We start from the raw sequence: 16267 nt of genomic DNA on the forward strand, positions 1-16267 counted from the left end.
AGCCATCGCTGAAACTCTACCACAGACCGCCGCGCAGTCTGCCAGTTCCACCAGAGAGTTTTGCCGACTTGCTTTTCTGTGGCTTCTCGGCGTTGCGTCGGCGTCGGCCTTCGGCTGGGAAACGCCGCCGAAGTCGGCCGCTGCGTCCAGGGGTTTAATGAAAACGGAAGAATACGCAGAAATTCTGCGTCCAAACTACGGAAAAGACTGAAAGAAACGCCTCTGGCCCTGCTTTACGCAATTTTCACAGAGAAAACGATGGAACCGCCCCTTACGTATCCCCTGGAAATACAGCTCGCCGAACCTCCTAGCTGCAGCTTGGCTGTATCTATGCGCGCGCTCTTACGCCGCCGACTGATTTCTTTGGCACGCCTTTCGGCTGCTTCGCTGCGGTTGGAAGACGCATGAAACGCGCACAAAATACGCTTTTCACTTCCTGCGTAGTCTCGGAAGACAAGAAAGCAGCGGCGCAGCGCCCATGTCTCATGCCGCATGTCTGCGCCCGCTAGAAGCCGCCTGGCGAGCGCAGCAGCAGCTCGACTCGGCGAGCAATCGCAGGATGCGGCGCGCGGCGGGTTGCGGGACGGCAAGCAGCTGAAGTTCGATCCCTCTAAAGCGCATGAGGTTTGCACAAGTCCCTTTGGAGCTGCGCGAAAACACGCCTTTTTGAAAGATGTAGACGAGACCCCTCAGGGTGGCAACCCGGAGTCTCAACCGGTAGAAAATGGTTCGCTTTAGCAGACGTGACACGGCGACCTATCGCGAAAGAATCTGGCGGTCGTCCGCGTTCCTTTTTCTCACAGGGACGACGCAGGCTGGGGACGAGGGCGCCTGGGCGGGCGACAAACTGCAAAACAAAATCTGAAAGAACACGGAGCCTCATGCAAACCACACCCGCGAGCTGAGAGAAGTCTCCCATCCGTGTAGACACTGACTTGGAAAAAACCGCTCACACGTTCTCTCCCGCAGACGCAGCAGACAAAAACCGCGGGAAGACAACGCAGCGCGGAGGAAGCTGTAGAAGGCAGAAGGAACGGAGCGAAGGGGAACGCGAACGCGCAGAAGGAGGGCGAATGAGCGGCAGCGAATTGGTATGTACCACACAGGTTTCATGCAGAGAGAGCTCACCGGGCGCGGACCTGTGTAGACACGAAAAACGCCGAACCTCGTTTCGCCGCGACCCCGCCCTTTCTCCTCCCCGCTCTCCTCGCCGCCAGTGCGTGCACCTTCTCTCACTTTTGGCAGTCGGCAATCCGCCGCAGAAAAAATTGGCCAAGGCGCTTTCACCGTTGCACCGACTGTTCTTGTGTACGTACACCCCAGCGACGCAACTTCGTGGCGCGAGAAACTGTCGCGAAAGATCCTACACATTGCAGTTCCCCTTAGCCCGGAGAGTGCCGCCTAGCTCGCCTTCCCGTTCGTTCGGGTTCGCTGCGAACGGATGTGTCAACCGCAACGGCGCCTCACATGTGTCTTCTCGCTGGGGGTCACGGCGTAGCGAGTTTCGCGAAAACTTGCGTGCTGCGGAGCTCTTTGAGCTCGAGTGCAGCGCATCTGAGTGAGCGAGCCACAAACGGCGGGTCGTGGTACTCCGCAAAAGTCGTCAAGTTCTCTCGTGGTGTAACGAAGCTCAAAGATGAAGTGGGAAAGCAGTCTCAAACTTCTTACCACACTTCGAACGGCATCTAGACTGGATAGATCGTTGACGGACCAGGCGGCTTGAGATGCTCAGGGCCTGCGACTTGCGCGTGTCTTAGAGCCAGTCTCTGAGATGTCGCACGATTTTCACTAACACGCAGCGCCTACGGGCTACGGCCTTCTCCGTGGAGTTGTTGGCCTCTGCCGCTGCAACGGTAGTTCGCGTAACGACGTCGATTCGGCGTAGGACTAGCCACGCTCAAAGGCAATGAGAAAGTCGTTAGAGCGTGGCGCCGTAGAGAGCTCTAAACCCTAATCTATGCGCCGTGGGGTAGGCCCGCGTTGGACACCCTCGCCACACACTGAGCCGCGGTGCCTAGGATGATGGTGAACCTTTGAAAACAGTCTTGGTGCATCCACAGAACAGCGGAAGTGCAAATATGGAAGCCGTGCTTACGCGCGCGGATTCCCTTTCGTTTGTCAACACGTGCAACTTTCATCTGAAGCTCAATATTCCAGAGGCGTATCCTTGCTGTGAAGGCTCGCTGCACTCCAGAATATGCGGGGCACGGCCTAGCAGGGCCGCAGGAGCCTGAGACGCCGTCATACGAGCTTCCCCCGCCACTGAGGACGCCTAGAACGAGGCGGAGCGCTCCGAGATCATACTTCGCCTGCGCTGCGTGCGACGCCCTGCGCGGCCCCAAAGATCCCAGGCCCCCGCGGCTATTCTGAAGGTGCCAGATGTGGCGGAAGAAACGGAGGAAGATATGACCCGCCAGAGGACGCGCTGTGGATGCGTAGAGACCAAAACGTGGAGGGACGCTCTCTTCATCCTCACGCATGCAGGCCCCACCGAAACGGGCTACAGGCCTTGGGTCTGTGAATACATCCGTCTGTGGGAATGGATTATATATCTATATATAGTGTATATATATTCTATATGAAATATATATAGAATAGATATATAGTATATATATATATGTATATGCGTCTAACGTGCGCGCAGTTCTGAAGAGGCGCGTACAGCAAGCCTGTGTCCGCTGGAGGGCATCGGAGTTCTGTGGGCGCGGGAAGACATCCGGCCTCAGCGTCTTTCTGACTCTCAGTCCTGTGCCTCGACTGAAACGCCTGTCGATGCACCCGCAGCTGCCTCTCGATGACGCAGGCAATGCAATCGAGAGGCAGCTGCCTTCTACGTCTGCACAACCAACGTCGCCAGACACTCGCAAACGACTCTTGCAAACCAGTGCATTCCAACGTCCCAGAAATACCGCATAATATATATATATATATATTTGTAAAAGTACGTGGGTGTCTGCTCGAGCCTGAAAAGACTCCCGCGTGTCGTGGGCCTTCACCCCTGCAGCTGCAGTTCGATAGGCAGAACTAGGAAACTTCTCCGCGCGAAGGAGGCGCCTTTTTCCGTCTCTGCTCAACCCTAAACCCTAGACCTAACAGAGGAAGCAGAGCGAACCAAAGAGTTGAAAACAAGAAAAAACACATTATGCCTCGCACCTCCGCCTGGCGCAGCGTCGCTCGATCCAAGAATCACACTGCCGAGGAAAAAGCCGATGCAACCTCCGAAGTCTACCTCCTCGTTGAATGTGCATGCACTCCCATGCAGTCGCACACACGTACAGATATATGTAAATATATCCATATATATAAATATTTGCGAAGGGTAACTGGTGATTCCCAGCCCAGCGAGACACACTCAGAGGGCTGTGCGTGGACTGGGAGACGCGACAAAGCTTCGCCCAGAAAGCTGCGCGCTTGCCTGCAAGCGCCGCGAATAAGCGTGCCCACAGAGATGCAGCGGACTGCCCTGTTCGTCATCTGTATTTGCAAACGCGTTTGCAGAGCGAGCCACACGGACGAGAGATCGACATCCAGAGAAGAGGCAACCTTCCCAGGTGAAGTTTGCGCACTTCGGGCGCTGCGGGCCTGCAAAAGAGACTTCAGCGCTTCTCATTCAGACTCCAAGGAACATTTCGCGTCAAACCGCTGACGGGTCGCCAGCTGCGCCACATGCGAGGAGAATGTTGCGAACTGCCGCCGTCCCTGTTTCACGTCGCGCCAGGGCTGCAGAGAGAGGAAAGAAAAGAAACAGAATGCAAACAGAATGCAGAAGAAGATACTTCAAAAGACAGAAACGCGGCTTCGGCCTCAGACACAAAGTGTCTCTCCAGTCGGCCGCGTCACTTCGCTGGGTAAAACAAAAGCAGAAATGCATTTGAGCTCCAAGCATCCTTAATGTGTGAATGCGCTTCGACCGAAATCCGGCTAGCGCGTACATCTACGTTCTAAGCTCCAGAGGGTCGGCAGCCACACAGACACGCTTTGTCGCGACAAAAGGCGCCTCCTCAATCAACTCAGCACACCTCATGGCACATCTATTGATTCCTTTCTTCCTTTCCATATCGATCTAGCTACCTATCTATCTTCTCATGCATCGGTCCTCGTCTTGCTGCGCCACATGCTCGAGTGGGCTTCGAGTGTTCTTTATTTCTCACCTGTCCTTCGAGTTTTGTCGGGTCGATTCGTCTCGTCCTTCACGAAGACCGGCAAGCTATCGTCTCTGCGGAGGATTTTGAAGAGGCCAGCGCCCGCCTCCTGCCGCCCCTCCAGCCTTACTCCCGGCGCGCGCGCGTCGAGAAAGGCGCGAACTGCCGCGAAGGACGCGAACTCGTCTGCGGAGTAGAGGACCACGAAAGCTCCCGAGTACGTGGCGCCCGACGCGCGGAGGGGAGGGGGGGGATGCGGCGCAGCCGCTGCAGACGAGAACTGCGAGGCGACCTCGACGGCGTCGCGCCGCAGCGCCGCTGCGCGGGCGGCGACGCACGAGGGGGGGGCAGCGGCGCCGCGTCTGCTGCGGACGCTGCCGTCCCTGAGGACGTGCGGCAGCTCAAGCGGCGAAGAGGGAGATAAAGAGGCAGAGGAAGAAGAGGAAGTCACGGAAGAAGAAGAGCCGCGCACCGCGAGCGGCTGCAGCTCCCGTACGGCCTTCTGCAGAAGAAAGGAATGCGGGAGATCGGCGGCGTTGCTTGTCACAGTCAGCGGCGCAACGGGCACGCCAGAGATCGCAGGCTGCGGCGCATACGAGGGGAGAGACAGCGGGAGAAAAAGCGTGCGGTGCTTGTAAAGCGGATACCGGCGAGGCAGAGGATTGTGCGCCATCCGCCACGGGTAAATACGCGGGATGGAACGCCGAGGCTCCACGCGCGACTTCCTAAAAACAAACACAATGCTTCAGAGAAAAAAAGGACATCACGCGACAGACACGTTGTCACGCCCACTCCCACACTTCACGCGTGACGGAGTGAACCGCCAGAAGAGCAGAAAGAAGGTAGGGAACGCAGGCAGTTCGCCTCAACCTCCCCCTGCACAACGCCCCGGCAGCGGAACGCGCCGACGCAAACACTGAGAAGACAGAGACAGACGGGGAAACGCCAGGTGGAGAGAATGTCCGGGCGAGAAGAAAGCAGAGGAGGCAGCGAGACATGAACGAATAGAGGAACCTCCACACCTCCCTCGTGTGCTGTGTGAGCGCTCGGCGCGAGGGGAGCTCGCCCACCGAGAAAGATAAGCCGGAATTGAAGCGACAGTTGAGAGGAACTTACGGCGGCAGACGCATGAAGGCCCTCCATTCCGCGCGGTTCTTGAAGGAGATGCCCCGAGACAGCAAGACCGGCGCCAGGGGCCTGCTTGCTTTCTGTGCGGAGAAGAAAAAGAGCGAAAGCGAGAGAGGAGACGAAGATGCAGCGAGAAGAGATACGGGAAGAGAAGACGAAAAAGAGGCGCTCACAGAAGGTAAACAAGGCGAAGAAGTAGATTGGAGACAACTGGAGGCAGCGGAGGAAGCAGCGCCACCGGCCGCAGACGAGAGAGAGGGAGCAGGAAGACAGGGAGAAGACGGGCGTCGCGACACGCGGGCGGAGCCCTGGGAAGAAAACGAGCAAGAACGCAGAGAAGAAGGAGACATGCGCGCGAAAGAGGAGGAAGAAGCGAGAAGAGCAGAAGCGGAAGGCAGAGATGACAAGGCAGAGAGGGCACTGACGAGCAACCTCGCCCTGAAAAGCGCGACACCCGCGTCGCAAGCCGCGCCCGCCATATTGCCTGCGGAAAACGCGGGCGCGAGGAGGAGACACGAATCAAGAAAGACGATAAAACTTGGCTGAGCGAGAGACGACCCAACGTCCACGCAGCCGACGAGGAAGCGACCCCGGGGGAGCCTCAGCTGGTAAATGCCGATCGGGCTGCGCGTGCGGTGTCTCACGCCGCGCGTAGGGGCAGCAGCTTCCGCCAAGTAGGAAAGAAAGCCGCAAAAGAGAAACGGGAAAGACGCACGAATCAGGAAAACCTAGACAAACCGCCCGGCCGACGAGAAATGCGGACTCCCGCGAGGGCTGCCGCGATGTCGTGTGTACGTACACAGCGTCGGAAAGCAGGTGGAGTCCCCCTGCGCCGAAAAAAAGAGAATAAAGGAGCGAGCGGCAAAAGTGAAGGCAAGACAAAAAACTTCGAAAGAATCGGTTCTGTCGACCTCTCAGTTGCCCTGCAAGCGCGCATGCAAGAGAAAAGAATGCTCAGACGCGGCGTGGCGCGTGATTTGCGCGCGTGCGCACATGGTGTCATTTTCAACTCGCCCGTGAAGCCGCATCCTCTCGTCTCTGCTTCGTCATCTCCGAAGGAGGTCGTTGACATTCTTCTTCTTTCGCCTTCCGCGCCGTCACCTGTTCCCCTCCTCTCTCCGCTGCCGTCGCGCAGCGTCGCTCAATCTCCGCCGCTCACTCCAGAGGAGGAGATCTGTGTGCGCACCTATTTCGCGATTTGTGGACTCTCCAGCGAAACACAGGGCTCGATTTTTCTTCCCTTCTTCTCTTCACCTCCTCTGCATCCGCAGCTGAACCCTTTCCACCCTTGATTCGCCGAGGTGGACCCCGGTTTACGCAACGAGGCTGTGTGCGCCAGACACGGGCAGGAGAGACGAGCGCGCCTTCTTTCTCGTCGCACCCGCCTCTCTGCTGTGCGCGCGTGAGCGTCGTCCTTGCTTTTTCTTTTCTTTCCCGTGGCGTCGCGGCCATGGTTACGCGCCTCTGAAGCCGCGAAAATGTCTTTCGCCGCCGCTCCGCCCGCCGCGGGCATCGCGCAGCAGGCGCAGGCGCTGTGGGCGATGCTCGATGACCTCGCAGAGTCAGACCCCGAGAGGTATCGCCGCTTCATTCAGCAGCAAATGGAGGAGGCGCGCGGCGCCCAAGGTGCTGCATCATCCTCTTCTCCCTCATCTTCATCTTCTCCACCTCCTTTATCTTCATCACCTCCGTCGTCTTCATCTTCTTCATCTGCTTCTGCATCTCCTTCCTCGTTGTCGCAGTCTTCCCCGCCTCCCGATCCGTTTCGACCTTCTCCGGGCTTCGTGATTCGAACGCAGCTCAACATTCTGTCTCCAGTTGGAGGTGCAGACAGCAGGAAGGCGTCTGCTCTCGAGTCAGAGTCTCCTCCGCCGCTGATTGAGGAGCTTGACGATTTCGGCGCGAAGCAACCGAGCGCCGCGAAGCCGGCGACTGGAGAAAGAAAGACGCTGGAAGTACTGGAGTACTTTGTGAACGTCTGCTTCTCTCCACTCGTGAAGGCGCCGACGCCGAAGAGCGCGGACGGTGTATGCACACTCCCGGAGCAGCTCGACGACGCGTTCCTCCCCATCAGCGTCGGTTTCCGGCGCCTGCTGCCGGTGAAAGACAAGCGCGACACGGCGCTCTCTGCCGACGCGCGACCAGAGCAGGGCGGCCTCGCAAGCGCCGCGGAGAAGCTGCAGGCCGTCCCACTCTTCTTGGATGAGGAAGAAGACGATCGCCTGCGAGGGCGGCGCGAGGCGGCGCTTTCGGCCGAGGCCCGCGTCTCTCGCGTGTGCGTCGACGTGTGCGTCCATCCCCTCGTCGTGCAGCGGTGCAAGGCAGACCTGCGCTTCAAAGCGTTTTTTGCCACGATCTGCCTCCGGCGGCTGATGCCTCTGGAGCAGCTCCTCCTCCTGCAGCGGACGCGCGAGAGAGAAGAATCGGCGAACCAGCCGTGCCGCCCGTCTTCGCTTCTCGAGGGCGCGCTGCCGAGTGAGCGGAGGGCGTGGGGTGCCGCAGGCGAGGAAGAGGCCTCCGCTGCTCCCTCGCGTCTCTCGTCTCTGTTCTGCTTCGTGGAGGACGAGGGCGGCAAGCAGCAGCGCGTCGAAGACGCCTGCGGCTTCTTCGGTCGGAAGGAGAGAGAGGCGATCGAAGGCATCGCGGTGAACGCTGCCGCGCGAGGCCAGGACCCCGCGCAGCTGGCAGCCTCCGCCGGCGAGCTCGTCGTCGCCCCGCACTCGCTCAGATTTCCCAAGCTCCTCTACAAAGGCGGCAAGGAGGCGCATCTCCACGTGCTGCAGCAAGACTGTGTCGCAGAGCGCCGCCGCGAGGCTGCGCGAGGCGACGGCGGCAGCGGGAAGGGCGCGAAGCGCACGGCGAGCGCTGCCGGAGGAGCGCGGGAGGCGAACGCTGGCGGCCGCGAGGGCGGCGCGCCGACAGCCAAGGGCGCGGGAGAGGGCCCCGGGGGGGAAAGCGGAGGCGGGACAGACGAGCAGCCGCGCGAAATCATCATGCCGTCCGCGGCGGAGGTGGAGCACCTGCGCCAGGACATGCGCAGGTTGGAGGAAGAGAGGCGGAGGAAGAAGCGCGGGGAGGAAGACGCAGCAGAAGATCTGATTGCGGCGGCGCTGCGCGCGAGAGAGGAAGCAGCCAGGGCCTCTTCGCACCGAGAGACCTGCGGCCGCGGCGTGGCTCGCCGCTCAGGTCCGCTCATTGAGGTACTCGCCGAAGAGGCTTTTCCGCTCGAGCGAGAAGACCTCGCGACTCGAGACGCCGCGCCGCGGCCGGCAGCGGACAGCCGCCGCGGCGAGGCAGCCGCGGAGGAGCCGGATGGAGGAGACCCCTCCGCTGCCCCGGGCGGAGCAGGCAAAACGCCGCCGTCCCATCACCTCGGCGACGAGAAGTTCCTGCAGCAGGTGACCACGCGCCGCCTTCTGCGTGAGGCGCGCGCTGCCTCTCCTCCCCCTCCGCCTCCACTGTCTCGCTTTCCTTGCTCGGCGTCACCGCCTTCGCCTGCGGGCGCCAGCGCCTCGGCCTCCGCGCCTCCCGAGGCTCCGCCCTCGCCCTCGCCTCCGTCGCCGTCTCCTGTTGCCGCCTCTGCGGCAGCTTCGGTCTCTGCGCTGCTGGCCTCTTCGCTGGACACCGCGGCGTCCGCCGTCCCCCCGGCGCCGGCTGAAGCGCCGCTGTGGCGGGTGACGCATCGCGCGCTGGCGGCTGCCCGCGCGGCGGAGCGTGGAGGCGCGTCGCCGAGTGCAGACGCGGAGACCGGAGAGGCACGCCTTCCTGATGCTCGCGAGATCTGCATTGCCTTCGCGCTCCCACTTGATCCGCAGGCGCTCCATGTCGAGGGCACCGAGCGCGAACTCGAAGTCTCAGGCGTGATGCTGACCCCCGGAGAAGAAAAGAAAACGCCCTTCTGCATTCGAGTTCCGCTGCCATACGCCATCGACCCCGACGAGGTATGCGCCTAAGCCGCATAAAAGAAGAGTGAAAAGTCAGCTTATCCAAACACTCCGAATATCTGTCTCGTCGTCATACACATACTTTGTGCGTGTTTAGAAATAAATGAATACGTTTGGGGGGGGGGGGGCAGCGGAGCTACTGACAAGTAGCCGAGGCGGAGGTCTTTCACGTTTGAAAGTCCACTCATCGACATGCTCGTAGCCCTAAATATATATACATATATATGTAGATGTATATGTTTATGTGTGTATTAATGTATGCCTGCATGCGCGTATGCATTCGTGTCTCCATGTGCGCCTCCCTCCGTTTAGAGTCTGGGACCTGAGAAGCTCGGCTGCGTGGGCGTCGAAGCTTCATTTTATGCTCGCTTCGGACTTCGGTTTCGAATGTCTCTCGCTGCTGCGTGTGTCGCGCAGGTTGAGGCGAGGCTAAAGAAGAAGAAGAATCTCCTCACGCTGCTGTGCCGGCCGACTGGACTATGACCCGAAGACGCGGAAAAGCGAGGCGGGCGACCTCGACGTTTGCGCTGCGAAGGGCTGCGAGCCTTCATCCCAGTTGGAACTGTACATATTACATTATTATTTCATATTATTGTATATTCCGGTCACCCGGAATGTGACTACTTCTGAACGCGGATTTTGGAGCTGCAAAGAGAAAGAGAGGAGAAGCAGGCTTGGAGATAAACGAGAGCGCCCCGAGAACGAAGAAGCCTTGAAATGTGAAGACACCAGCGGCATGCGTGGACGCGGAGCAGCGCCAACGGAGGAGCGGTGAAAAGATACTTCCAAGCAAAGCGAGAGGAACGAGCACACTGAAGCTGCGAGAAGAAATATAAGACTCGCATGCAGAAATGTGCTCACTAAGAGGGAGAAGGGAGAGTCGCCCACAAGGAAACGCCGTTTGGCTGTTCATGTGGAATTTAGCTTTTTCTGTGTTTTTCGTTTTTTGTCTTCTTTGCGTATTATGTCGCATGCCGTGTCGCAGTGGGCGCTGAATGTGCATCAGTGCAGCGAATAATCACGTTGAGCTTTTCAATTTGTTTTCTGAGAAACGCAGTTCCACGTCTCGTGTATTTTGGCATCCTGCGCCGCCGAAGCGTCAGCACACAGCAGCTGAATCCCCGCTGCACTCTTGCCTTTTACTCGATCCAGCGGGGCTGAGAAGAAGAGTGCTGGCTTAGTTCCGTCGCGGAGGAGCAAAACAAGTACCCAGCACGAGATGTAGCAGCGGCTGTTGCTTTCCGCGAGCGTGGCGTCTGCAAATCCTGGGAGTCAGGATGCATACGTAGTGAAGTACGCATGTGGGTATCGGGCACCCAGCAGCTCAGTCTGGTACCCTGTTCGCCAGAGGAGGCCTCTGAGGGTCGCCGTTGAGCTCCCCGCGATGTTCAGCGATTTGCAAAAAAAAGAACTTCGTTTGCTTAACCAAGCAAGCCAAGGGCCGCATCTGAGGCGTAATGATCAATACATGCGCGGATACACAGTAAAGACAATATGCACATATACATATGCTTATACTCATATGTGCATATATACATATATATACATATATATATGCACATATACAGATATATATTTAGTTCTTAATATGATCCCTAGTAGCGAGGGGAGCTGCGCGTCGCCGCCTTCCCACTTGGTTGATGGTCGCCACTTTCTCGGGTGCCTGCTCCCTCCTTTTCTCTTCTTCCGTATGCGCTCTTGCTGAATCCGCAATGACTCTGCGTGCACATCCGCCTTCGGCTTCCTCCGCTCTTCGCCGCTGGACCCCAGCCTCCTGCCCTTCCTCCGCGTCGTTTTCGCCTCTTTTTTCGGCGTCGGCCGCTTCGTCGGCTGGGCGAGCTTCGTCTTCACGTTCCCCGATCTAGGCAGCGCAAAAGATGCAGGATTTTCGCCTTAACGAGCTGCCGCATGAGCACTGCGCCGGTAACGAGGCCGACGCCCCCAGGCACGGGGGTCACAAACTTTGTTTTCTGAGATACCTGATGGAAGTCCACGTCCCCCAGCACTCGCGGCGACGTCCATCTTTCCTTTCCGCGTCCCCCCGGGCCTCCTCGAGCCTCTGCAGATGCGATTGAGCCGCGCGCGTCCTGAGAAGCTCCGCGCCTGCTGGAGCTTCCGGCGTCGTCCTGCAGGCTCCCCTGGGCTGGGCGCGCGGCCTCTGCGCCGGTGGCGGCGCTCCCCGCTGAGCTGCGCGGCGCGAGGACGCTCACGCCGACGTCGATGACAGCCGCGCCCTCCTTTACCATGGCGGCCGAGATCAGGTGCGGCGAGCCTGGAGGACACGAGACATCCATTCCACGCGGAAAACGCGAGGCGCTCTGGCGTGCGCAGAAGGGAGGCACAACGCTGACGCGGCACTGCACCAGGAGGGGGGTGGAGGACGACACACGCGGCTAAACGCGCAGCTGACCGAGCGAAAGCGGTGAGGCGCCGAGGCAGGGAGAGTATTCTTAAGTACTACGCTGGACATGTTCATTTCTACGCATATCCTAAAGCAGTCAGTTGTCTGCATCTCACGATCGGAGTCATTTCCAGTATTCTAGAAGGTATAACGCCGCAGTCTACACGATTTGAGGGTGAGCACGTTCAACTGAACGCTTCTGAAAGCAACGGTGCAAGCCGAGACAGGGAGAGCGCTCGAAAGTACGAGAAAAGACGACGGCAGCAGAGAGAGTTGAGGGTTTAGGTTCTGGAGCACATCGGACACCAAGACGTGAACGATACGCTGCCGCGCCTGACGCGTCTCTCGCCACCCCCCCCTCCCCCTTGATCTCCTCTGCTTTGCTCCCCCAGGGCGCCGTTTCAGACTGCTGCCCTCACTCGCTCTTCTCGCCCCGTTTCCTGCTTTCTTCGCGGGCGCCGCCCCGCGCGTCTTTGCTCGCGGTCTGTGAGCGTACCTGCCGCTGCGACGATGACGTCTGAGGCCTTCAGGAGCGCCTCCAGATTCCGCGTGCGACTATTGCAGGCGACTACCGTCGCTTGGCACTGGAGGAGGAGAAGCGCGCAAGCCTGACCGACGTTGGCGCTCGTTCCAACAACGCTGACGAGGGCGCCGGCGAGCGGCACGCCCCACCTGAGGCAACACAGCAGAAAGCGGCTCGGCTCCAAGACACACATCAGGATGCAGCAGCGAAAAAGCAATATGGCCTCGGGAGTGGTAAACCAGCAGAAGAGTGGTGAAGCTGCCGAGTATCGAGCTGCTCCTCAGACGAGGGGAGTAGGAGAGAAGAGCGCGTCTCTTCTGACAGGGAGAGAGACATGTGCGCCCTCAGGCACGCAGCGAATAGAAGGCACTTCTGCAGCGCGACGGCAGAGCGGAGAGAGGCAGGACGTGTGGGGCGTGCGCGGAACTACGGACATGTGGAAGAGAGCGACGCAGACGACTCCCTGTGCTGGCATTCCTCACGCACGCTTTGAGAATCTCAATCGTGGCGACGGCGACGCAGGGAGCGAAAAACGGCGTGTCCAGGCATTCTTCTCCCTCCTCGGGGGCGTCCCCTCCGTCGTCGCCGTCCTTGCCCTCGAGATTTCTCAGAATCCGCTTCAGCTGGTGCCTCAACTCTCGCCTCTCTTCCGCCTGCCTCTCTTCCCTCTCCCCTCTTGCCACATCTCCATCCTGAGCTCCGCACGCATCTCCGCACGCCCACGCCCCTCCGCTGACTGTCGAGTTATGTCGGACGGTCCTGGCCGCGGCTCCTTCTTCTGAGGCGACCTCGCTTGCCTTCTTTGCGAGTTCTCTTGTTGAACCTCCTTCCGGCGGCTGCTCGCTCTCCAGGCCTCGCGCGCGCGTTTTTTCTTGTGCGCAGGGAGGCGTCACGCGCTCGCCTCCGGCTAAGGCTGTGGCTGTTGCTTCTCTCGCTCCTTCTGCAACGGTTCCTGCTTGTTCGCGCGCACAGCCACCTTCCCTCACCCCCAGCGGTCGCCGCTTGCTCGCTCCCTCTCCCGCGCCCGCCTCGCCGTCTCCTCCTTCGCGGCGCTTCGCGGCGCGCTGGCGTTGGCCTGCGTACTTTCCGCAGGCGGCCATGGCGCCGTAGTTCGCTGGAAGGGTGCCATCGACGTCTTTTTCGGCGACAAGCGCCTGCAGAACGTGCACGAGGAAGGTGTCAGACGCTTTCACCAGCGCAGACTCGGGAGGCTCGCCCAGTCCGTCAGCCGCCGCGGAGACGCAAGAGGCCGGCGAGCACGAAGGCGGAGCCGAAGAGGGCGAAGACAGCGAGAGAGAGGGAGAAGAAATCGAAGGCGAGGCAGACGCGGCCCCCGAGCTGCAGGCCGAAGACGCCGTGGGGTCAAGGCGGAGGACTGGCGAGAGGAGAACGATGCCATCAACGCTGCTGGAGGCGCTTTGCTCCCGCAGGCGCTCCGTGAGTTCAGTGAGAGGAACTGAAGCTTATTTGCGCACAGCAGACAAAGAAAGAAGGGGAATCCTAGAAGAAACGGCTATCAAACGAGACAAGCAAGAGGTGGAGCCAAAGTGGCGTGCGCGCCCTGCGCCTAACGCGGAAAAAAGCTCCGTAAGGGCCTACAGACAAGCCTGGAGAGCACCCGCCTTCAGTTTTGAAGCGTGCGAAGTTGCCACCTTACCTGGAAACTCGAGGAGCGAAAGCGACACGCCACATGCCTCTGCCGCTTGCCGCTGACGCTTCAAAAAGGAGGCGCCTGCAGCGGCCATTCCCACAGACACGGCAACGAGGTGAGGCGGCGCGCTGAGCCTTTCAAAAAACGCGTCCATGCCATCCCTTCGCCGCCGTCGTTCGACGCCTTCTGCGCTCGTATGTATTCCCACGTCGGCAGCGCTGCTGCATTCGTCGTCGCCACCCACGCGTCCCTCCTCCTGCGCGGCCTCACCCTGTCGAGAAGCTGAGGCCTGCATACGCCAGGCGCTCGGCTCTCTCCCATGCGGCGGTTCGGCGGCGTTTACAGCCTCTTCGGGGCGCCGGGAAACGGCGCCGCAGCGGCGGCCGCTCGCGGCATTTCGCAAAGAGGAGGCCTGCGGCGGAGACAAAGCGCCGCTTCTTGCGCGCGGTCCAGGCGCAGGAGAAGACACCTCAAAGGCGCCCGAAAAGGGGTCGGAAGAGGAGCCTCCTGCAGCAGCTGTGGGGGAAGCCGACGACGCGGCCTGTGTGGGCGCGGAGGAGGGGGTGGACGAAGAGCGGGCTGGAGGTGCTGCGACTCTCGGCGAAGGGGGGGGGGGTGCGTCAGCAGGCCAGGAGGCGAGCAGACGAAGAGGCGGCATCTTCGAGGAAGGCAGCCGGCTGCCCGAAGGCGGCTCGAGGCGTTGAAGCGCCTCCACGCTCGTCCGCACCACTTCCAAAATGTGAGCGGCGATCTCTCTGCAGGAGGGGATTCGCTTCTCTTCGCGCTGCGCCTCGGCTCCCTCGTCGCTGGCCGTCCGCACAGCAGGCTGGCTGCCTCCCCCCTGAGTGTCTGCCATCGGCACTCTGAGGCGACCCCGACCGCGCGGCTGTCTCCTTTCGGCGGCAACCCAGGAGCCTTCTTCTGCGGCGGCGCGGCAGCGGAGAGACGAAAAAGCGCGGAAAGGCAGGCGGCGACCGCGGCGTCGCTGTCGCTTCGCGAGGCCTCAAACGGAATCGCTGCCTCAAGAGGGGGTCGTCCTCGGTCAACGGAGACCGCCAGCGCCCGCGACGGCGGAGCGGAGAGTTCCGCCGGCTTCGCCGAGAGCGATGACGGCGATTTAGATGGGGAGTCGGCAGCGGGAATGCAGAAGACCGCTTTTCGCAGTTGAAGCTGGACAGCGCTTGCCTTGTCTCCTGCCGCGTCGCAAAATCGGGAGAGCGAATCGCCCGTCGAGGACGTCCCGCCGGTCGCGCAGATGTGTGCGTTAGGTAGGGACGGCGGCGGAGAAGCTGACGACGCGCTCACGCCCGAGAAAAAAAACGAGGGAGGGAAAGTGGACGCAATGCAGGGCGCGACGGAGGGAGGGCTGTGTGGGGGAGGCGCGCAGCTCTGCGTCAAGAAATTCACGAACTGGCTCGACGCGGGGGTCGGCCGTTCTGCGACTCGCGCGCTCGGGTGCTGGAGTCCCAGACAGGGGCGAGGAGACAAAGGCGGAGTCAAGCCGAGGTTTAGGGACCGCAGCCCTCGACGTGCTTCACTTGTTCCTTTTCCGTGCCCAGAAGCGCCTCACTGCACGAATTTTCTCCGCGCTTCTCGAGCTTCAAGTGCATGTGCTTGCTTGACGTTGGTGGCGCCGCGAAACCGCGGCGCGGGTTTTCGCCAGCCTCCTCTCGCCGCGGGAGAAGAACCACGCGCCAGGCCGGCGACGAGAGCGGCGAGCGCGAAAAAGCGGGGCGATGCCGAAAAGCTGAAAGCTGAATGGTTCAGAAAGAGCTTTTTTTCCTCCGCGTGCTCTTCGCCGCTCCGCCGCACGTTCCCGTTTTTCGTGGTTCCCATCGACGAAAAGACTCGAACACAAGGACACGAAGTTCTGCAAGTGAGAGCGCGACTCGACTCACAGAGAGTCTCCGAGGCCCTCACGCGGGTCTCTTTCTTCTCTTTCGGAGCCGCAACTTCCTTTGCAGTATCTTTAGAGCTCCTTCCTTCGTCATCTCGTGCTCTTACGCCGTGTACCACGGCGCGGCTCTTTGCGCTTGAATCTCCGCTTCTGCCCTCGCGCGGTCTCGGCTCGCGCCTGTGTCTTCACTGCGTTGTCCTTCGTTGTACTACCCTATCTCTCTACCTGTATCTTTCTATACCTCTCGCTCTATCTTTTCTATCTCTCTTGCTCTCCTTCTCCTTCTTCATTCCCTTCGCTGTTCCCCGGGGAGGCCCGCGGGGCGGTGCTTGACCTTCCATCTGCGTAGGCGCGGACGAGCGCCGACGACGTCCTTCCTCGTCTACGCCCTGAAGCCCTCGAGAGTGTGGTTTTGTTTCAGCGGGGTGCCTCAGCCTGCGTCGCTGGGACTTTCTGCTTTGCGTGTAGCTGGGGTTGCGAGGTCGCGCGCTTTGCCGCAACCAGCCTCTTCTCCGGCTGCAGAGTGAGCGTCTCGGCGGGTCGGTGCCCGCGGACTGCTGTATCCGTGTCTGGACGAGGGG

General features: G+C 60.4%; 3 protein-coding genes across 3 annotated transcripts; 1 reads left to right on the forward strand and 2 right to left on the reverse strand.

Moving 5' to 3' along the window:
- Positions 1-3634: 3634 nt before the first annotated feature.
- On the reverse strand, positions 3635-5749 carry BESB_076910 (uncharacterized protein; the record flags this gene model as incomplete). The annotated part of the gene is made up of 3 exons (XM_029366052.1): positions 3635-3720; positions 4152-4867; positions 5259-5749. 3 exons carry the CDS (start codon positions 5747-5749, stop codon positions 3635-3637), a joined length of 1293 nt encoding a protein of 430 aa, XP_029217483.1.
- Positions 5750-6748: 999 nt separating this feature from the next.
- Positions 6749-9697, forward strand: BESB_076920 (uncharacterized protein; the record flags this gene model as incomplete). The annotated part of the gene is made up of 2 exons (XM_029366053.1): positions 6749-9211; positions 9632-9697. 2 exons carry the CDS (start codon positions 6749-6751, stop codon positions 9695-9697), a joined length of 2529 nt encoding a protein of 842 aa, XP_029217484.1.
- A 1093-nt stretch (positions 9698-10790) lies between these two features.
- BESB_076930 (tetrahydrofolate dehydrogenase/cyclohydrolase, NAD(P)-binding domain-containing protein) lies at positions 10791-14645 on the reverse strand (the record flags this gene model as incomplete). The annotated part of the gene is made up of 5 exons (XM_029366054.1): positions 10791-11075; positions 11194-11486; positions 12112-12287; positions 12625-13594; positions 13796-14645. 5 exons carry the CDS (start codon positions 14643-14645, stop codon positions 10791-10793), a joined length of 2574 nt encoding a protein of 857 aa, XP_029217485.1.
- Positions 14646-16267: the final 1622 nt, after the last annotated feature.

Source organism: Besnoitia besnoiti, chromosome VII, assembly GCF_002563875.1.
Source record: "Besnoitia besnoiti strain Bb-Ger1 chromosome VII, whole genome shotgun sequence".
Lineage (NCBI taxonomy): Eukaryota > Apicomplexa > Conoidasida > Eucoccidiorida > Sarcocystidae > Besnoitia > Besnoitia besnoiti.